This window comes from Pomacea canaliculata, linkage group LG3, assembly GCF_003073045.1.
Source record: "Pomacea canaliculata isolate SZHN2017 linkage group LG3, ASM307304v1, whole genome shotgun sequence".
In the NCBI taxonomy this organism is placed as follows: Eukaryota; Metazoa; Mollusca; class Gastropoda; order Architaenioglossa; family Ampullariidae; genus Pomacea; species Pomacea canaliculata.
In genome coordinates this window covers 5,490,133-5,513,344 of record NC_037592.1, presented here as the reverse complement: position 1 = coordinate 5,513,344, position 23,212 = coordinate 5,490,133, and the positions used below count along the sequence as shown (strand labels likewise).

At 35.9% G+C, this 23,212-nt stretch overlaps 1 protein-coding gene across 10 annotated transcripts in view; it reads right to left on the bottom strand.

Moving 5' to 3' along the window:
• Positions 1–432: 432 nt before the first annotated feature.
• The window catches only part of LOC112560412 (MAP kinase-activating death domain protein-like), a 78,658-nt gene continuing 55,878 nt past the window's right edge, over positions 433–23,212 (bottom strand). For 5 of the 10 annotated variants that reach the window (XM_025232259.1, XM_025232266.1, XM_025232265.1 and 2 more), the window contains 7 exons: positions 21,778–21,850; positions 18,983–19,089; positions 15,823–15,831; positions 14,843–14,915; positions 11,787–11,833; positions 9,602–9,677; positions 433–5,338 (listed from right to left, as the gene is read on the bottom strand). In XM_025232259.1, the coding sequence (XP_025088044.1) occupies positions 5,334–5,338; positions 9,602–9,677; positions 11,787–11,833; positions 14,843–14,915; positions 15,823–15,831; positions 18,983–19,089; positions 21,778–21,850 (390 nt within the window). In that variant the 3' untranslated portion in view covers positions 433–5,333. The remainder of the gene's footprint in view (positions 5,339–9,601; positions 9,678–11,786; positions 11,834–14,842; positions 14,916–15,822; positions 15,832–18,982; positions 19,090–21,777; positions 21,851–23,212) is intronic. The other 5 variants (XM_025232262.1, XM_025232263.1, XM_025232264.1 and 2 more) reach the window with 5 other exon arrangements.

Below are 23,212 nucleotides of genomic sequence, written 5' to 3'. Positions count from 1 at the left end.
TCGGGTTTAAGGACCTGTTTTGAACACTCTTATTTCTTCAAAGTGATCCATTCATGAGCGTCACTAATTTGAGGATGATGCATTTTTCTACCTTAACAGTCATCCAAGAGATCCCTGTTACAGGGTTTAATGTGTTCTCATTCCAATTACAGACCCTCAACTCACTCTCAGCTCGGGGTGATAAAATTAAAAAACAAATCTATATCCATATTTCGTTAAATTGTCAACTACAAAGTTGAAGATTTTTCTGGAGAAACTGTTGGAAACTTCATTCCCTTTCATGATTTTTTAAAATTCAGACAGACTTTAAAATATGTTTTTAAAAATACATAGCAAATGTAATATATTTATAAGGAATCATTACAAGTAAAAAAAGGTCATTCTCAGCAAGCACACCAATGTAACCTGCCTTCACCATCAATAACGCAAGTCTTTCTAGTCAAAATTTATTTGTAGAAAGAGGCAAGTTTACATTTCCTATAAAGATGTCTACATTCCCAGAAACATGCAGACTAATTGTAACACTCAAGCAAAAATGTAATGGTCATCATGCAAAATAAGAAAACAATATATAGAAGGCAGAGGACTAAAGGATTATTAATGGGTGGCTTATAATTTCTAATGGGGTGACCTTGGAACCAAATAAACCTCTAAGAGCACTGGACCCAAACATTAAATTAGATTGTAAAAGTACTTTGCGAGTTTTATTTATCACACATTTATATCATCATCTCCCACTGGGTGTTAAATGCAACAGCAGTTGTATCTGTCCCTTACATCTTCTGTGGTTCAGGATTTTTGCATACTGGTGTGGCATGAATGAAGCCTAATTGAAGAACAAACTGTAAAGATTTTTAGCTATTTCCTACCATGTAAGGAGCCATCTGAACTACTTGGTAAAAGGACAAGGGAAACGCATTTGGTGAAGTTTCTGAAGAAATAGAAGTAACAAAAAGTCACACTAAAACTACCATAAACCACGCAGTGAATCATGGAGGTCTGTGGCTTTACAAGACAACCATCACAAAAAGATTTTCATACACATAGCATTTTAAAGCTGAAGAGATTTTTTACAGCTCTGATGCACCTTCCTTTGGTCACAGTGAAAGATAATGGAAACAGCCTCTAAATTAAACCTGATTCAGCAAGTCTGTCGGTGGTTAACACATTCTTTTTTGTGTGTGTTTGTTCTGCACACCTGGAAACACAAAATGAACCACAAATAGCGTACTCAACCTTCTCAAAACAGGAAAAATGAACAGTGAACAAAGATATACAGAGTTTTTCCATTGTTTATGTAAGCATTGATATACTGAAAAGGATAACTAAAATTGAAAACATGACAAAAAGGTGTTAACATTGAGGTTTGCTACAGCGGTAATTACTGCAATGACTGGGCAGAGCTCTGTACAAGATAGCATATTTTCACAAATCCAAGTAAAGAATACCCTCTGTTCTTGAGATAAGGCCTACAAACATTACATTGCACAGAAAGAAGTTTGAAAAAAACCCCACAAAACAGATATGACTACACTTACATTGTCAGTGGGAGAGCTGGGACCAAATATATGTTAATTAGGGGTGTGCAATTGTGACATCATATGTTTTACCTTTTTCTGTCTGATGGTGCTTGCTTTTACATTTTGAACATTTTTTTTCCTTTATTTAGATTTTAGGAAATATTTTTTCCAGAGCTATGCCCAGTCATATGAACATTTTGCACTGTAGATCTTCAAGATCTCGTGTATTTCATCTTTTTTTTTTTATTCACCCAACTTCAGTTTCAAATAAAATCTTTTTCTTGTTGCATTCAAGTCACCTGAAAACTAAATACTTCTTTCCAAAAGAAAAGTATATTCCAAAGCTTTATAAAACTGAAATGCACCCATCAAATAGGAATGTCTTCATATTCAGTAATTCAATTGCAGAGAAGCTAACAAATTCTTTTAGTAGTTTGAACTATTTATTATTTATGGCATTCGCGAAAGAGCAAAGAGTTGAAAAAATCTTAATTAAGACATCAATTGTTTACAAACTGCCACTATTTTTGTGTGTTTTTTGTTTTTTTTTATTATGTTAGCGACATATTCTAATCAATCAAATAAAATAACATTTATGATTTCATGCTTTGGGAAAGTACTGAAATTAAAATAAGGCAGAAAAAATAAAAAACAAATGTTTTTACATTTGAAACCAGTTAATTCCCACTACAGTTGGTCTTTGTGTAGAAAAGCATCTCAATTACTTTAAGAAAACAACATAAAAAGTCTCTTTTACCTTTGAATTTCTTAAACATTTAAGGTCATTGGACCACAGTAATTTATCATCATTTAAGCGAAATAACCCATAGAAAACAAGACAATAACTGTACGCTTTTTGACTAAAAGAAACCAAAATTTTACAATCAATGACATTTTTTTAAGTAGTTTTGTAATCAAGTGAATCAACATTAATAATCCTCTGTGTTCTAGTCGGTCAAGATTCAGTGATCAAAACACAACATTTTCTAACAAAGAATAATATAATTATTACAATTCCTCCCTCCAAGACAATACTGAGACATTTTTGCTATTAATGCCACAAAGACCTTCTTAAGTAGTCATGCAAAATATTATTTCAAGCACAAAAGGTTACCAACCATGTTTAATATTTTTTGCGTTCTTACTACAGACCCCTATCACATTATTCAGTGTCTTACATTATTCTGACATCTTTTCAACTGGTAGTTTTCTTCTGCAATAGTTTTATATGATTGGCTAGATTTGAATTTTATAAAAAGTCATATTTCAAAAAAAGTGATAAATATTTTATTGCACAGATGTGAATTTCTGTAATCATTAGACACCACCAGACTGAAAAAAACCCATTACAGTACAGAAAATGGCATGAGCTACATCATGTGGGTTGCTAACTTCAGATACTCCAACACAGCAGATTTAAGAAAACTGTCTACATCCTAATTTTAAAAGAAGGCTGCAGTGAAATCTACTACTACTGTACTAATGCTTTACACAAATCACAGTATTACAGGCTGCAAACATTAGAGGATCAGGGGGAGGGTAATAACTGGCAAGCCAGCTTAGGAACACACTATTCTTCACAATTTTAAAAAAGCTACAGGATAGGACATAACAGTGTTTGTTACAACCCTCCCCCTCCCCTCACACAAAAATCAAAACCTGATGAATACAAATTCATCCAGTCTAGTCCAGGCTTTACACATATACCAAGGCAGGGCACAAACAGAAATTCACGGTCAAGACATCTATACATGACCAATGTTGTAAATAACATTTTAGTACTTTGTATGTATTCAAAGCACAGATGCACAATTCAAATCCAGATGGCTGACAGCATGTCCAAGCAAGATGTGAGGTACATATGATTGGACACAGCAAATATGCTCACATTGACCATGGGCATGGATACAGCAAATATGCTCACAGTCACAAGTACCTGTCACCCCATAACAAGCATACCTTCTTCTCTCTCTCTTTGGCATGAGTGTATATGCACTGCACATGCATAAAGGCATAAATCCAAACTTTTTGCTACAAAAGTATCACTTTATGATACAGGTTTCTGTAACCAGAAGTCTACATTCAAATAGAAGATTCAGAATGTTTCTTTTCTTTCTGCCTGATGCATGTACACACCTACACTCTCCCATGCAAGCACTCCAAATGAAAGCAATAAATGGAGCATTCATGTAAGCTTATTCACTTTCTTAATGAATTCAAGATGAATCTGATGCAGAAAAACAATATGCATGAACAAAATGCCATACATTCAATGCCTGGGATTTGCATTATATAATTTTTAATTTGTTAACATCCAGGCATTGTAAGAATAGAACTTTAGATAAATAAATATGTGTATATTCAGCAGTTAAACAAAAATAAATAGCCATATCTCTTATCTGGAAACCACTCTTTATGTGGTAACTGTACAATAATTTGTGTAATAGTGGGTTTACTAGAAGTGCCATATTATCATTGCCATAGCTGATGGCAAAGGTTCACAGAAATATACTGCACATGGAAGACGAGACTTCCGATAGTCTGTTCTGTCTTTTTGAATAAGTAGCGAAAAGAATAAATCTTTTATAAGAAAAGAAATTCACATTGAAGCACCATATCATTTTCCAGAAACCTGTAAAGACAAGAACAAGTCCTTAGGACACTTAGGGGATAAGAGATCAGCCATTTACCAAAGTAAAGCCAGTGGTGTTTTGTTACTTAGCAGAGATCTTGTCTTCTCTTATTTATTTTCACATCTGTTTTTGACCTTCTGGAAAGGAACAATGATTTCCAAGCCCTATGACAAGGGGTTTTGTAGGTGAGATATAGACCATTGGCATATTAAGAATAGCTGCATTTTTTCATTTATTTTAAGTTTTGCTGTTTTTTTTTTTTTTCTTCCATCTCCAAAACTTCAGCCTGATGACTGTTTCAAAATTCTTTCTTCTTTCCAGCATTCTGAGCACAAAAATGAGACTTTCAATATATTATCTGACCCAGATGAATCTGGAGATATACATGTGTATATGAAAACTGGGCCCTACAACAAAACACCACCAGGTTACCAACATAAACTGGCACAGCCAAAGTATTGCGAAAGTGTTACACAAGCAGCGAAGACTTTACATTTTTTCCTTGTCACTGTGCTCTAATACCTTCCACAGTGGGATGCAGACAAGAAACCGCACTGCCAAAAATGTTTCAGCTTGCTACCGAACCTACATTCAAAGATCTTGCATTTGTCGAAACATTTGCATAACTGACATTTACTTTAGTTCTTTCTCCACTATCTTGTAATAACTGCAAGATAAAACTCTCAATCACAGCTTTGTCAAAAGGTAAGAAATTTGATGTAAGGGAAAAAACCTGCTTCTGTTCACCATTCTTTTGGCACTGAAGACTTTTTTTTTTACAACTTTCTCGATATGTCGGAGTCTAATACTGTGTCTTATTTGCAATGTGTAACATATTCATCATTTTACAGCTCTGGCCTTTAACTCTCTTCCCCTAAACCAATGAGCAAGATCTTAATTAAGGGTGAGCACTTAAGGTAGAACAATGTTAGCAGAGTACATCCATTCCCAATAGCTAAGTACACAGGAAATGCCAACTGAAGAAGCAGGGTTGCCAGTGGAAAGAAGTTGGTGATTATCCTGAAACGAGTTCTTCACCTCTCCTTACCAACTCTTTCATGAACCCTATCTGCAGGATGAGGCTAGCGTGTGGCTGACATGATCAAGTCATGACTGTTTGCGTTGCTCCATACCAGCGGCAATGTACGAGAAAAGACAGAGCACTGCATAGCATATCTGGTCAGCCTATGGACAGAACATAAAAAAACCAGACCATAATGAGCAATATTCAACTTACTGTGTAACATTTAAGTAATATTTTCCAGTCATTTATGCTATTCCTAAAGACTTGAGGAAAACAGTTTTGAAATAATGTCAACAGAAAATAGCTAAACAGAAAGAACACAAACACAAAAGAAAACTTTGAAAACAATTTTTAAAAAGCTCAAAAGTATAATGAATAAAATAGCATTAATACATCAGGAATATGAATAGCTACAACTTTTGAGATTTTAAATGTGTTAAGACTTACACCATGACATGTTTTATTTTTAAGAACTGAGCTCTAAACAAGTTTGATGTGTATTTAACACAAGTTTCTACAGATGCAATAGCTACCACAAACAAGCAAACACTCTGAATATAAGTCTATGAAAATTTTGTTATTTGAAGAAACACTTAGAACAATTGTTGCACTAACTTAGATCTTTTTGTGGACTACTAAAATAAGGAAACAGCCTGAAAGGCTTTGAAATTGCCCTGAGGACACAAAAGTATCAGTCCTATTCCCCCCTCCACCACCACCAAAAAATTAGAACTGTCTTGGAATTATAAGATTTAGAAAAGATATATTCAGAAGGCTAAATTTATACACAACATTAACTTCTTAGGGAAGGGAAAAGAAAATTAGGGAAAAAAATCTGTTGCAGCTGCAAATAATTGAAATCTGAATTCACAACTTCAACCAAAGGAAAAGGCTGTGACATTTTCAACAGCAAATGATAGCTATTCCATCGTATTTTATCAATCTTTATTTATACACATGAAATTTTAAAGCTTAAATTTTAAAACTGCTTTGTTTAGGCATCAGAACTTAAGATGAATAATTTATCAACTTTATCCATTTCATTACTCCATCCAGTTATGCATTGACTAAAAATAATGGCCCTTTTAAAAGTTTGAGTAATGCAGTCAGGCAATAAGCTACAAAGCTTGACTATTACAGCATGATCAGCTATAAGCACTTTTGAAGCACTATCTTTGAGGTCTGAGCTCAGAATCTGAGCCAACAATCTCATCCTAAATTCCAAGTATGACCATTAAAAAATGTTCAAACCTTAGCTTTCTTGAAACACTACCTGACATTTGAGAAGATATGCTCAGGCCTCAAGAGAAAAAGCATGCCATCTGGAAAAACCTGAACTTTCTTCTAAAGCATCTGACATAACCAGAAATGCAGCACGCATCTTGATACATCTCTTAATCTGGTGTTGCAGCCCTATGCTCCTCGAGGACTAAACTAACTAAATTTAATCTGGTAAACATTGAAACTACAATGCTTTACGACACATTTGACCAGCTTAAAGACCAACAACCTGAATGGTTTGAATTTTTTTCAGACATCAGTAGATATAAGCGATATAAACTTAACCTGTAAATTTCAGCCTTCAAAACCCATCCGTTAATTACCCACTACGATTCGCACCTGCGATCAACAAGCACTGATAACAGTGTATTATGTCACGTTGGTACACCATTTACAACATTGCTTGCAGTCAACACCAGTCAGAGAGAGAGAGAATAAGCAACAGTTCAGATTATTTGCACGCTGACAGTCTGCATGTGGCTTTGAAAAACTGCTACTTTAGCACGAGAAATACAAACTTTCAACATCTGAATAAACCGAACTGTCGCTCTGTTTGGTGTTGGCTGCTGGCAATGTTGTGAATGGTGCATTCTTTGGTAGTGGATAATTAACGGATCGGTTTTGGAGGCTGAAATTTACAGGTGAGGTTTATATCGCCTATATCTACCAATACATGCAACAAAAAAAACAAACAAACTGCAAACCATTCAGGTTGGTCTTTTAAGTTGAAATTTACCAGAGGTGGTTAGTAAATTCATCAAATGTAAACAGAGCTGATTGGGTCTACTAGCTGGATTTTGCCTCATTTTTGGACAGTGTATACCTATAATTAGAACAACAGATGTTCTTCCCACCCTTTAGTTTCCTCCCATACTATATGTGTGCATTGCTCACAGATTAAAATAAAGCATTAATTTGGTGTAATGCTCAGTACTAAACACACATAAAGCAGATTGCCAAGTCTCCAGTCTCCAGATGAACCTGTTAAGTCCATGCATTTACAAAAACTTATTTCCATGCAAAGGAAAGCAATCTATTTCATAAGCCTAATCCTCAAAATAGCTGTATAACCAGTTTGCTCAATCATACTAATGTCACTGAATCCCACAGTCACAAATTTTGTCACCATATTATGCAGCTGCATTCATTTCACATTTCCTTCTGAAGGAGTAAACTTTAATTTCACAGAAAAAAAAGTTTGGATTAAACTTTTAATGCACTGCAAACCTCTGTTCTACCATGGATTTCTAAAGAATACCTGACTCTAAGATCAACTTCACAAGGATGGTCATCTTGTGTATCAAATCAGTCAGCACTCTCAAATACAGAAGATTCTTGGTGGCTAGTCAGATTTGTTTCCTCCATCAAAACTGCTTAATAAGTAATAATGATTGACCCCAAACTACACAACACATCAGCTTGTTACACAACAGGCAGACACTGTGCTGGCCATTCATTTATAGATATCTACAAGAGAATTGCTTTTCTGCATTATAGTGTTTTTGATTGAAGTGCACACGTTGGGAATTAGCAGAGCATTCACAAAAACCGTGACAATCAGATGGAGCAGAAATGGTAAAATATGTGCATGCATGCATCCACCCACTGAAACCCCACTAAAACTACTACAGGACATCAACAGAACTAAACCTTTTCCTTCAATCTAAAGAAAGTTAAAGCTTGGCAGAATATTCGTGTATCCAATCTAAATTTTCAATTTTCTTAAGATCTATATAATACCTCATACTTTAAAAAAAAATTTACTGTTACCCTTCACCTTCCTACCCTTAATGTTGTGGAGAGCCTATACTCAATGTACTTATCTACAACTAGTATTTAAAATACATCAGATTTGTATTTGCATATAGAAATCTGTATTGATGAATGAACACACTTTTTACTGTTAACAAAAATGCATCAAAAATAATATCTACAAAATTCTGCAATAGAGCAAATGTACAAAATGGTAAGCATAAGTTTCAGATATTAATCAAGGCATGTTTTTAATTGTGAGTGTGTGTGCAATGAAAAGCCATGCTATTGGTCAGTTAATGTACAAGGGGGGGGGGGGCATACATCTTTTGCAGCTATAAAGCATTTATTTTTGCTACTTAACACACATTTTAAATCTTATTAAAGTTTTATAATATAAAGGTACCTTACCAAAAGTACTAAAAGGTTGCTGTGACTAAAGCATGCTTTAAACTTAATAGCTGCGAAAACAGTCACATGGTGAATCTTCAAGAAAGAATGAGACCTAGCCATTTTTCTTGGCAATTTAGCACATCAGAAAAGTATTCAGCTGTGGCTAGTGGGCTGAAAAAGAAGTATTTTCTTTAGATGACACCTGACAGCAAAACAAAATCATGCATGACACACTTCCTTCAGCTGACAACTGTGATGCAGCAACAAGGACCAGAATGCAAGCCCCAGCAAAGGTAATGCTACCATCAAGCACCATTCTCTTTTGTTGATAATCCCATCCCCTTTGACCTATGGGGAAAAGACATTGCAGATAACAGAAGATGATAACCAAAAAGCTCCTTTTCTTTGTGTTTTATCACCTTTGTTCAATTAAAAAATAGTAGGGCAGGCAGAGGAACAAGAGTTTGTTTTAAGGCAGCTGCTTTTATTCAAGCATTTATGTATGCCAAACAAGCGGAGATATTCTATTCTTATTAATAATATTAGTTTGCAATCAACATGCCACTAGTCCAGCACAGGCCTCTCCACCCCAAAGCCTTGCAATGTTTTAGTCTGCATGGGTACGTTAGGCGTAGTTTCAGAATACTCTGAAATAATCAGGTTGTGTGTTTGTAAGGAAAAAGATCTGGGTATTGCTTATCACAGTCAGGACATCCTGAAGACAGGATATTACATTTTAACTGTGCCGAACCATTTCCACACAAAAATCAAAAGCAGAATGTATGAAGCAGGATATAAGGGAAACTACAAACTCCAAGGCAACTTGAAGCTCTCAAACAAGAGATGCATAAAGACATTAAGCTTGGAATGCAGCAGCACTTCAGGGTCAAAATCATTGGTGCACAAAAGTTGAACTGCATGTGTAAATGCCAGGCGAAAGACTGGAACACAAACTAGCAACTTGGAAAATGGTACATTAAGGTGACACGGGTAATTACGTTTAATCTTGGTGTCCTGAGGTTTGGCCCAATGCACACTAATAATCCTGTGGAACATTACTGCTGTTTCGTTAGCCTGCCAGGAGAGAAAAACAAAAAGCATACTGTAAGCTGACACACAAAAAGAACACATCGAGTGTGTCAAAACATCATTGTAACCAAGGATAATCCAAAAAAAATGTAAACACAAAAGAACCAGGTGACATGTGCAATGATGAAGCTCATATGTATGACATTAGCTTCTGAGCCATGACTGGATGGAGTAATGCACACTCAAAAATCACAATGAGGTGTCACCTAAAGTTTTAAAATCAACACCCTCCCACAGAGTGCTTCCTAGGTTATATGAGTAAAAACAAATTGTAAAAAGTAATCTGTGACAGCTATTTATCATTTTTCTGTATTATTACAAGAATACTTTCGTTATTCTTTAGGGTCAAAATTAAATTGAGCTGAAACTTCCTGATTATCTCCATGAAGATGGCTATAATATGAAAAAGACACAATATTAAAAACCATGGTACACGCATAAAATGTGGTCCCCTTGAATAACAAGAGCATCTCATTTTTTAAAAAAATTATTATTTTCAAAGTTTGAGGAAATATTAACCTATAAAGGTGAGGGGGGGCTAATTTCCAATGTTACAGCTAAAACCTGTTGCTGAACAAAATACACTGGAATCCTTGTTATAAAACTTAAATGTGGAATGATAGTTCATTTAAAGACTGGTAAGTCAGGTACAAATAATTTAAATGCTTTATCACAAACTCATTTTAGATAATATTTCTCAGCATACAAACTAAACAGATTCAAAATGTTTCCCATTCTGCCTAATTTAAAATGCAATGAAACCATATTTTACAAAGCAATGTAAGAAAGGAGGAAACATGAAACTGAACATTTCTCTGTTCAGAAGTAACTTGTCATTAACTTAATTATGCTCACATATACTGATAAGGACACTTCCCATGAAAGATGAATTGATCAATGAAAAGCAGCAATGTTGGACACAACAAACATTTTGCTCCTACTCTCATGTATATAGAAAAGGATCTCATGAGCACTCCATGAAACTGTGCATATATGTAGTTGCATGCATGACTTTGAAGGGTTTGTTCTGACTGCATGTCATGGGCTTATGTGTATCTCATTAAGAAAATGAAAATGACCTTAAAGTTGCTCAAGTCTCCAACGGAAGATGTCTCTAAGTACTCTGAGCAAAAAAGCTCTAAATATGGTAAATGTAAAACCTTGTACAATTTTCCTTCAAAAAGGGATAAATGCACCACACACAACAATTGTTTGCAGTCACTGTTTCCACAAATAATACTTTGCAAAGCAACTGACAATTTTAGTGTTGAGGATAATGAAGACAAATATTGTCAAGAAATGTGACATTACACATAAAAAAACCATGAATTATAGGCATGATTTCTGCTGATCAAATTATTAACAGCCAGCCAGAAAATGTATATCTGCTTTGATTAAGAAGTAACATTTATATTATAAATACTTTACATATTTTGGTTATATTATTCTTTGATATTTGACTCACATACAGTTTCTCTATGTTATTACAATTGTTCCCAAGCCTCATTCCTAGTTGCTCTCCTTTTATTTAATTCTACAAAAAAATAAATAATAAAAAATACATAACTGAATAAAGTGGAACATTATTTGGAATATGCTGCCGAATAAAAAAGTTTAACAGTTAAACGTAATGAAATTAAAATGCACAAAATTAAAAGATACAAGAACTAAGATTTTAAAACTTTTGAAAAAAATCCAACCACAAAGACTGCAACAAAGGAGACTATCGGCTTGATAAAAAAAAAATGGGAAAAGAGGAAGAATTGTCAAGACTTATCCTCATGCAGAAATCTCTGGTTCATCATCAACAAATTTAATATGAGAAATGGTTGTATAGTTTTCCAGTTTTTTTTCAGATAGTGCTTTGTAACAAAGTAAACTTCCATGTCTTCACTGTAATTGAAAGCATACTGCATACCAAATGAATCTATTCACCCACCTATATGTCTATATAGTGATATGCAATCTCTTCTCAAAACTTGATTAGAGACATGGAGCAAGTAAAGAAGACTGAGAAAGTTGCAAACATATTATTCAAGATAAGAGCAAATGTGCTTAAACATATGAAGTGCTCAATACTTCTTTTACACTTACCATACTGGATTTGAATTTGTGCTGAATCACTTGCTTTGTTTTGGAATCTGAAATGAGCAATCAGAAATAAGGTGCAAGTATAATCTTTTTCAGAATATAATCACTACATTGTAAAAAGAGAAAAAGTGGCTTGTGCCTAATACCAGCAACATCAAGTAGCAATTAAAAAAAACCTTGGAATATCAAAAGTATCTATTCTTTCACCTCTAGTTTTTGTGCAGCAAAATGCAAAGATTTTCCAGTCATGATTGTATATAAAATTTTTAAACACTATATCATATGTGAAATTCATACAAATTCTTACATCTCTCTAGTAATAGGAGGAAACAAAATACCAGAGGCAAAAAGAATTATCCCATCTACTCTGTAAAAGCCCCACACTTTTTTTCTTTTCCTCTCTTGCTCGGGCATTAAACTCTTAAGCCTTTGAAGATCTTTGTCACCATATTTTCCTTGTAACTTGGAAGAAATTCTAAACCAGGAAAATTCACAGTTTTTTTCCCCCCCTAATACTTTATGAATTTTTATAGACAAGGAAACTCTCCAAATTGCTGAAATTAAAAGCGCCCTTAGGGGCGAAGAGAAATGAGGATGAAAAGAAAATAAAGAAAGCCGAAGAAGTATTATATTTGCCTTTTTAAAGTTTCAGTTTATTTAAAGCAAGATATTAAAAATGTTAAGTGCTGATGTCACATACAGATTCTAGTGGGACTGTGGTAACAAACAGTTGCCATTGTCAGGCTTGCCACCTTACAGACAATGCTTACTATGACCAAGTAAACTTCATTTGCTACAATTTCCTACAACAGGATATTAAACTTATGAAATGAAGATGCTCATCTACTGCAGCAATACACTTCATCTTCTCTTTCATAATGAAATATCTTTAGGCCTAAACCAAGCTAGAATGTTGGCTATTTCTTCTGAAGTGGTTAGATATTTTCCCTCTTTGGGCTTCATTGTTTGAAAATTTATTTTGTAAGCAAAGCAGCACCATGTTTTTACTTATAACTGATAATGTTCATTTCTGTTATGTGACCTAAATCCATTTGCGCTTACAACTAAGTATCAACAGACGGGCAAAACATTTCCCTTGCACTACTGCAGTGACCCCACTTTAAAATGAAACAAATCCCAAAGGTTCATTAAAAAGAAAAGTTTCATCCACTGATAAATTGCCAAGGCTTAAAGGAAAATATTACCCTCACAAACCTAATTAATGACAATATATTTAAATAATTTTTTTTTTTATTAACTTCAACTTATCTTCCACTCACTAAAGGTTTCACATCAAACAACAGCCAGTACCCCAAATTAACAGCAGATCACTTATTCTTGTTAAGATTCTTTACTCTCAAGTACTTTCTTAATCAGTAGTATGTACATGCAAATAAATAAATAAAGAAATGAAATAGTTTAATCAAAATCACAGCGATCCATGTGCAAAACATTGTTCTTAAATGCAGCAATAACTTTCTCCTATCAAACTAGCCTGTCTTGAGTTGCACAATAGTAGCGCAAACATATCTCTTTGTGTGCAGCCGGCATGACTACCATAAAGATGATTGGTACATCAGCAGAAAGGGAGAAAGAAATAGTGGACTTTAAAATGGAAATGAAGTAGGAGTGGGCGTTGAGGTTTTGATGAATTTAGACATTAATCACCAAATTTATCATCAGATATTAATATTCAGATTTTAATATTTTTCTAACTACTCCAGACTGAACAGTTACTGTTCTAGTCAAGATTTTTAAAACACACAGATGGTTAATGTACTAAGTTACATTCCGGTGGTCACAAAATTTTTTTTTTTTTCCTTTGATTAGATTCTCTTTGATTGAGAGGTGGTCTTTTGGGTTTTTTTTTTTTTTTTTTGCTGTTTTGGTCCTATGTATGGATATTTTCCCTAATAATTACTAGTATGTTGACCTTTTACCTTGACGTAAGGCGATATGGCAGCAATATCAAAGAAAGACTGTCAAATAAAAATGCAGGTACAACAGGCTAGTAGAAAACATGCATGAATCAGAACAGTAAATGGATTTTTTTTTAAAGTAGCACATAATGCAAATGGCACAATTCTGGTTATTCTTTTCTCCTTTGTTTCTGCAGCCAAGTCACAGAGACCAACAGTGAACAAAAACACCAATAAGATAACAAGAAATTAGGTCCAAAATGAATGCCATCCACATGGTATTAAAAGCAGAATTTAAGCATTCAAAAGTGTGTACAAAATTTCTTTTGGGGAGATATTACATCACAGTCATCATCGAAACACCTTGTTAATATGTATTTATGGTTAGAAGTCTTGCCAGCTGCACATAATTCAGAACTTTCCAGAACCCATAATCGTAATGGCCATCTCACCAATGGAAGAGATCACACAAGCAGTAGAGTAAGTGAACCTGTTACCACTGCACAATGCAGAAGCTGTTCATTGCTGGGCAGTCAAATTATGCTTGGTTACCACGGAAACCCTGAGGAAGGGTGATGACAAATTCATGTGCCAAAATAAAGAAGGGAGGAGGGAAAGACATGCACTGTTGCTGCCATATAAAGATATTCATGACTACTTTCAATGTTTCCAACTTTAGCCGAAAATGTTTAATGATAAAAACTAAAGATTGCTGTAATCTGATTTTTGTTTTGACTGTAATATATATATATATGATACAAAATTTTAGTTATTTATTCATCTTTGATTCTCTTCTATTATTGTAATCCTCAAATCATAGTTTTTTTCTCGATCAGAAAGCTACGACATTTGTGTAAATTTCAGCTAAAACACCTAAATAAGGAATAATATTACTGCCCAGCAACATTGTCAAAACACTGCTAGGAAATAGCATCTGAATTCAAAGTTATAGGTTTGTCACAAAACAACACCGCATGCATAATTAACAAAACAAAGCAAAAAAAAAAAAAATAATAATACACCAGATGCCACTAGCATTAAGAACACTTACAACATGGGGTTAATCAGCATCACAAACACATCAATGGAAGGAATGATAAAGAGGAGTGAAAAAATAGGTAAAATTAGGGCATCTCTTACCAAATTCTTCTAGCACAAATATGCCTCCTTTCAGTGTGAAACATTTCCTGATACGACTTAGCTCAATAAATGACTGAAACGAAAATGTGGAATCAAACATAACTCTAACGCAAGAGATGTGACATCCACTCTTCAAGAGTGGAAGCAAAAGGAAAAAAGAAAACAAGTTTTTCAAAAAGTTCTCCTTGTTATTACAACACATTGTAAAAGATTTTTATTAAATTAAGTAGGCTCCAAATAATCCTAATACAAGATTAAAAATAAACCAGACACATCTCCTGTGCAATGGTCTACTAATGATTCTTGAAATGCGGAAAACCAAAGCAGTGTTAAATAAATGCAACTATTGGTTCCATATTTTGTGACAATTTTTCCATGTGGAAAATTACTGTCTGGTATGGGGCCAAAGATGCTTAGTTTCACAGAGAAATCACAACAGGGGTTTAAACCAAAATGTTTCCACCATGACATATAACAACATCAACACACTCTACAGCTATATATTTACACACCTGGAGTGCATTCTCATATAAAATTCTACACACACACACAATTTAATAACGTGTTTCAAGTATGCAGCACTCTCTTAAAGCACAGCAAATTATCTACATGCCTTCATAAGCATTGCGAACACAAAAAAGAACTGAAACAAAACAAAAAACTATGAAATTTAAACAAAAAGAATGAAGGAGGTGTTCTACAAAACTTTCTAAAATCCTTGCAATGAATCTACAGAACTAATAGAGGACACGTCAAACCAATTGGGAGGGAGCTGAAAGAAGAATTGTAAACAAAACTAACAAAAATATGCAAATGATCACAGAAGGTCCACGACAGAACTTGAGAGATGGCCGCTACTGCTGGGAGCTCATCACAGACACTGGTTACTAAGGTAATCATAACAACTGTCTTCTAGTCTTGCCATCACCGGTTTACTTGCGTTATAATGGTCAACAAAACAGTCAAATTTTTCCTTTTACCTCAAAATCCTGATCAGGCACAGGTATGGAAGCACAGAAGGACAAAAAGAAAAAAAATCTGTTAAAATATTTTTCCCTGGCAATAAAAGAAGGGCAGAAAACAAAAACTAAAATAAATGAGTATTATTAACATACTTCTTATCTTGAGGGGACCTTAGGTGCAAAACCAAAATAACTCAAACCAATTCATCTAAAACTTGGATGGTTTGACCAAAAGAAGTGGGAACATGTTTTACAATGACAAAAGGATAAATAAACATATGTGAAACACAACATAAACTTGATCAGACCATCTCCGAAGTTCAAATTAAGCAAAGAATTTAGGGACACCACTTACACGAGGACACCATGAGATGTTAAAAATGGTGTCACATGAATAAAATTTGCTGGGCTCTCAGATCCCTGACAGAAAGGAAAATCAAAGAAAGTGCACTTTTTCTTGCCTACATGTTGCTGAGGTACTGTAAGTTTGCAGTAAAAGAACTGGCAATATGTCCAACAACTGTGAAGAAAAAAATCACTAGAACCATTAAATAGAATTTTATATCCCATTTTCCTATTTCTAGAACCACCATTTATAAGTGGTTTTTTTGGGGTGGGTGGGTGCATAAATCTCAGGAAGTCTAAGGTTTATATAACCATGCTGGCTCTCAAATGTTTGTTCCCCTTCTACCTACACAAATTACTAGGTTATTATTTCCAGGATCTTTCCAATCTGACATACACATAACTCTTAAATTATTCTAGACAGACACACAGTACATCCTTACAGATATTTTTATTATTTTTTCAAGCCTACCTCAATAGCCCAATCCTCTACCATGTCATCTGTTGCCATCACAAATCTTAAAGGCTACTAGCTTGGGGGAAAATTCCTAAATGAAAGCTAATCATTTTGGAAAAATAATCTCTTTAAAATGATTTCTTTTCAGCTGATCTGCTTGCCACAGCAAAAGATGCACAAGAACAGAATTGCCGAAAACTTAAAAGATTTAGGGCTTTCTTTGCAACCATATTTGGACAACACTGTGATTGCACAGACAGCACAGCACAGAAGACACAGTATATGACAAAGTTCCTGAGGTGGCACATGAGTAAATGAGCTTAAAGTGTGCACACAAAATAATTTCAGAGAGGAATTATCAATATGAAGTTTGACAACTTAAACACTGAAAAGGAAGTCAAAATAAAAATCACCTTGGTATAGCAAACCATCAAATTAATTACCTGGCTTTCTTTATGAAAATAGTAAGTCAATCGACCACCAAACAGCTAACGTAAAAATGCACAAAATAACTCAAATACTTTGATCCTTTGTCTTTCTTACACTCTGATTTTTACTCTTAATATCAGTCCCTTCTCTTTCTATTTTTCAAGACATCAAATTAGATGCCAAAAGAAACTCCTGCTGCAGGAAGAATCCACCTACAGCAGATGGGCGCAACAAGTACTGAAGCAGAACGTGACTGAGAAAGACAAATTATTGCCCAACATTCTGGCAACAAAACACAAAGACAGAGCTCATGACCACATTCCCAGCTGATCACAGCACAACATGACAAAATGTCAAAATAGATATCAGCACATTACAATCTGAATGCAGCCTCAGTCACATGAAACAAGACATGTTCATGTGGAAAGAGGTCACAGACAAATATACCAGCACAACAGGTTAGGGCATCACAGATAACCAAAGGGGTGCCAAGTATGTAAAAACCACTACAAGAAATGGTGAGGTCAGGTGGTATAAAGAGCAGAAAAGTTGACAGGTCTGTTTCCAATATGTGTTCTCTTGCATAAGAATAAAAACTGCAGCAACAAATAAACACAACAGAACAGGTCTCCTCATAATGGTACATTCAGGACTCATCAAAACTAGATTGTCAACATAAACAAAAAATGATCAGTTAAAAATATAAACACCTCATAAATGTGAAAGTTGCACATCCTGATCAAGATGTTCCCCCAGTTTTTTTTAAAAGATTGTGTAGGTGATTCAGAGAATAGATATTAGCATACCTGTCAAACCATGTTCTTTTTTAATACTTTTAGTGCGGTCATTCTACTGAAATCCTTCAAGAAATTTCATTGTTAAAAATAATGGCAAAAATATACTTTCAAAAGACTGTTCTAGCAGTTACACTTAACATCCATAATCTTATTAATTAAGCCATGCAACACTTTAGTAGATCTGGGTTTTTTTTTTAAGTGAGCAAAACATATAGTTTAAAAACCAATCATTTAAAGTAGCTCATGGTGTCAGTTTCAAACCATTGTTTAAATGGTTCTAAAACAGAACATCCAGCAAAGATGGCAAATTCTTCATAAAAAACAGCTTTCTTATATTTCCATGTATAAAAAAAAAACTTTGTAAGACTCCACCATTTAAATTTTCCAGGTGAACAAAGGATCTTATGGTGCTTTTTCACAAATGCAGGTTCAAAATTATTATTTATATAAACTGAATGTCATGTCCTATCCACAGTTTTCAGGGATATATATATACACCAGTGGACACAGCTGTGTTCATAGTGAAGCAGCAAACAGGCTAGTATTAAGCTAAAACAAAAAAATGTTCAACCAGTCTTGTTAGGAGAAGTGTACAGCAAAGACACTGGCATACAGGTATGCTCCAGAAATATGTCTTAGCAGTTAAGATGAGACTTAGGCATAAGGAGGGTTTTAATGATTTCCCCCAAAACTATCGAAAAATATGTTCATGATTTAAAACACACTTGGCCTATTCATAATTTCACTGTTTCCAGAAGTATTACAGCATGTGCAACTTTTGTCTTAATTAATTTGTCCTTGCTTTCCAAAGTTAACTCTACTTACTGCATAAAAATCTCATAATAATTAAGAAACACATTTGCCTTTGCTTGCATGTGTACACATGCATGCACACACACATATGCAGTCTCTGTCTCTCTTATACAAATACATGAACATGTAACACAGACAGCAGTATCTGTGTGCTTGTTCTAATTTCAGCAGTGAGCTGCAACATCATTTCATTCTAAAATTTTCCTGAACAAAAATACTGAGAAAATCTCATACCTAAAAGTATTCCTCTGTACTATACCTACAAGGACATGAGTAAATGACAAGAAAACGAAAAAAAAAAAAAAAAACCCTATCTGGCAACAAAGCATGTACTTGCCTTGCTGTTGGCCAGCAAGAGTCCTATGCCCTCCATGCAGACTTGAAGAAGACCCCCTTGACCACTCTTCAAGTCCTGAACAGGAAATTCTCCTCCCAGCTCTGGCCCTGAAGTAAACAGTAAAATGTAAAAGAAAATCTATAGGATCATTGGGAAAATAATAGCAAATATGTGAACTATTACATTAAGGAAATATTCACATGTAGACAGCATCAAGCAAAGATAACAAATCTCATGTCCATTTGTGCAGGTATAAAGGCAATATATGTGTGTGTGTGTAAACACACATCTGTACAGGCAAGCTAAAAGCAAAAGCTTATATACATGATGTATTTTAGAGGTCATGCAGTTAGTGCCTTGTCACCAGAGTGGAAAGCAAGTTCAAGATTTGTTCAAGTAGCTGGCAAGGTAATTCTTATTTACTATTCAGCAGTGATCATTAAAGAAAAGTAAAAGGTGGAAGGAAGTGTTAGAGTTCTATTTTCCATATGCCATGCCCTAGACCAGCGGTTCTCAACCTGTGGGGCGCGACCCCCTGGGGGGTCGCGACGTGCCTACAAGGGGGTCGCGAAGGTGGTCCTTTTTTAAAAGTTTCTTATACCGGTATTAGTGAAATTAGCTTAGATTGTGTAACCGAGTGGTGAGGGCGATCAAACTCCAAATCGCTTCTCCCTATTCAAGTACACTGTAGCGGCATGCAGTGACTTCTCACTTCCAAAACTCAAAACACAATCCCCCTCTCAACAATTAAGCCTCCAATCTCCCTCCTCTCGCCTTTTGCCCTCTTTCTCCCCCAATCTCTCATCGCTGACTCCCCTCTCCCTCTCCAGTCACACCTCTCTTTTTAAAAAAAAAACAACATCTAAAAGGCACGCATTCAGGAAACGTCCATCATTCACACCCTTTCCCCTCGCACGTGCTCACTGCTCACTCCTAGTACTCTATAGGTCCCTGACAGAAGGCCATGACCAGACAGTGCGGAGTGGGGGCTTAAGAACGACCGATGACTGCTGCTAATGGCATATTTATCGGACATATTTGAGAAGCTGAACGTTGTGAATACGTCTCTGCAAGGGAAAGACACCTCCGTATTACAAACAACTGACAAGATGAATGCTTTCGTCCGAAAAATTTCGTTGTGGACGCAAGAGAAAATATTTTTGATGTTTCCGTGCTTGTGTAAGTGCAAGGCTGACAACTTGAATCTTGATCAGGTGAAGAATGTAATTATTGCCCATCTAAACGGACTGCAAGAAAGGTTTCAGCATTACTTCGCTGAAACTGATGTGACTAAATACGATTGGATTCGTAATCCATTTCTGGCTGATCCTAGCACAAGCGGGTTGTCCACGGAAGAAGAAGAGCAGCTCATCAACCTTTCGAGTGACCAGTCCCTGAAAATGGTCTTCCAAACAACACCAGTGCCAACATTCTGGATTAGCGTCAACGGTGCTTTCTGAGAAAGCAATGAAGTTCTTCTAACATTTTCAACTTTGTATATGTGTGAGCAAGGAATTTCAGCATTGGCAGCACTGAAGTCGAAATACAGAAATCGTGTGGACGCAGAGGCTGAGCTGCGAATAGCAGTGGGTACGAACATCGCACCCAGGTTCGCTTCTCTATGCAACAGCAAGCAGACTCAACCTTCTCATTAATCAAAGAGAGTGTCCAATAAAATTAATAAAATAATATTTATTAGCACCGCAGAATTTGCTTTAGTAAAATTTCATTAACAGTTATACTTTTTGCAGATACGAACTTTGTTCTTCCGTTGTTGATTTCCTCGACTCGGGGTTGGAGGTTAGCTAAGGCTCCCCCGCTCTTCCACCGACCTAGCTGGCTAAGGGGGGTCGCGGACGTACCGGTGTTCGTCAGGGGGGGTCGCCACAAGTAAAAGGTTGAGAACCACTGCCCTAGACAATGAACCAACAAGTGTTCACTGCACCTTTGACCACTATCTATCTATTCCTCTTCGTGCATCAGGTTGCACATAAGGCCTCAACCAGAGTCCGCCACCGATGATCGGCTGAAACCCGCTCTAGGTGACCCCATGTCCAGCCCTTTCCTTTCATCTCCCTTTCCACTGTTCTTCTCCAAGTTTCCTTTGGGCGGCCTCGTTTTCTTCGGCCGTCTGGAGTCCATCGTAGGGCGACTCTGGAGAGGTCTGCTGTCTGCTGGCGAAGCATATGTCCAATCCATCGCCAACGCCTTCGTTGAACCTGCGTGGTGATGGACTCGGTTTCAGTTCTTCGGTGGAGTTCTTCGTTGGTGATGGTATTTGGCCAAAAGATGTTAAGTATGCGCCTGAGGCTTCTGTTCTGGAAGACGTCAAGCTTGTTACTGATGGTTTTGGTCATCTTCCATGATTCTGATCCGTAAAGGAGGGTGCTGATCACATTTGACTTGAAGATTCTCAGCTTGATCTTCTGGCTGATGTTTTTCGCCTTCCATGTGCTCCTGAATGAGGCGAAGGCCTGGCTGGCTTTCGCCAGTCGGGCTCGAATCTCCACCTCCACATCCCCGGTGTTTGACATTTTGGACCCAAGATAGGTGAAACTGTCAACTTCCTCAATCTCTTCTCCATTTAGTTTGATGCTGTCTTGGACTCTGGCGTTCACTCTCATACTGTTAGTTTTTTTTGTGCTGACCTTCAAGCCAAGGTTTCCAGCTGTTTCTGAGAAGACCTTTGACCACTATGCCAGGGAATATTTTTACCTGCATCAATGACTAGTTTCTCACACACACAAGCAGAAGCATGCATACACACATGGCCAAACCAAAAGCAATGAGCTCACCTGGGATACGACCAGTGGTCCTGGATGCTGCTTTCTCCATGGCTTCTTTTACAGAAAAGTACAGCTCCCGGCACTGAAAAGTCATAAAGTAATTAATATGGCTCTTTTCTTACCTCTCAACTGTATGAAATATTGCAGAAAAAAGGTACAGTTAACAACAAAAGTGTAGCATGTGTTCATTAAATCATTTCTTCTCTACCAGGTTAGCAAAGATGGCTAGTTTAACCTCTTCTGTACATACCCTTCAGCTCTTCACAGTGCTAAGTGTATTGATGCTGTACACAATTTTTAACAATGATGATGATAACAATAATAATAAAAGCCCATCAATACAAAAAGGGATGTATCACCACAGCTTCAAATGAACTATTTCCAAAGGAAGCTGTATTATTTTACAAAGGGGAGGAGGGAATAAGGGATGGCAGTTAAGGCAAAGCAAAATAAGATGGAAAGCAATAAGGTCAATGGAAAAATAGTAGCAAATATTTAGTACTGCTGACAAGTCTGCTGCTGGGCTTGTAAGCAATAAAAGAGGAAATTCAAGATTGTATTCTTGACTATTTAGATGGTGACTTTGTTGCCAAAAAAGAAAAAAAAAATCTTCAGAACTTTGCATGCATACCAGAGTAACAGATAGTCTGATGATTGTATTTTTTGATAACTCTGTGGATAAAACATCTACTGAATAACAGCTTTTGGATTTACAAGAAAACAGTTTTTCAGAATCAATTCAAGCAGGAAATGCTCGTTTCTGCATACTTAAACATTCATCATAATGTTGATTTGTCTTTATTTCATTCATTTTTCACTTTTGTTTACTTACAACAGCATCAGAAATCAGCAGTTCGTAACATTCTAACACAAAGTACAAAGATAACAAATAAAATGGGTGACATGTCTGATGGAGTCATTACAGAGCATCGAAGGCAGCTGCCTTCAACAGAAAGGCTGATTTTAAAGTTTTAATGTGAGTGAATTCAAGCAGCTTCACTTTACTTTGTTGTCTAATCCATTATCACTAGGTCTGTTGTATGGTCACCTAGCATGGGTTTTTGATGTTATATCAGCCCACCGTGTAACTTAGAATTTTGAGACTGGCCGGCAAAAACATTGCCCACCCTTGTCCTAAATATTCCACCCCCCTTTAGATTAATCTAACAAACTGTTTTAAAGCATTGTTTGCAGTTCTAGCCTTCATATCTATGTATTTTTGAATGTAATACTGTATAATCATTGTTGTTTGCTCCCTCTACTAAGTGGCAATGCCCTTGAATGAACAATCTCTCTCCATCACCTTCTGCATTTACATCCATTTCTATGTACTTCAAGAAAGGTTAAAACGGTTAAAGATTAAAGTCTAATATCCTGCTAATTGCAGACAGTTGCTGTATGACTGAAGTAACAATTAAAGCTGCCACAATCTAATTTAAGCAGG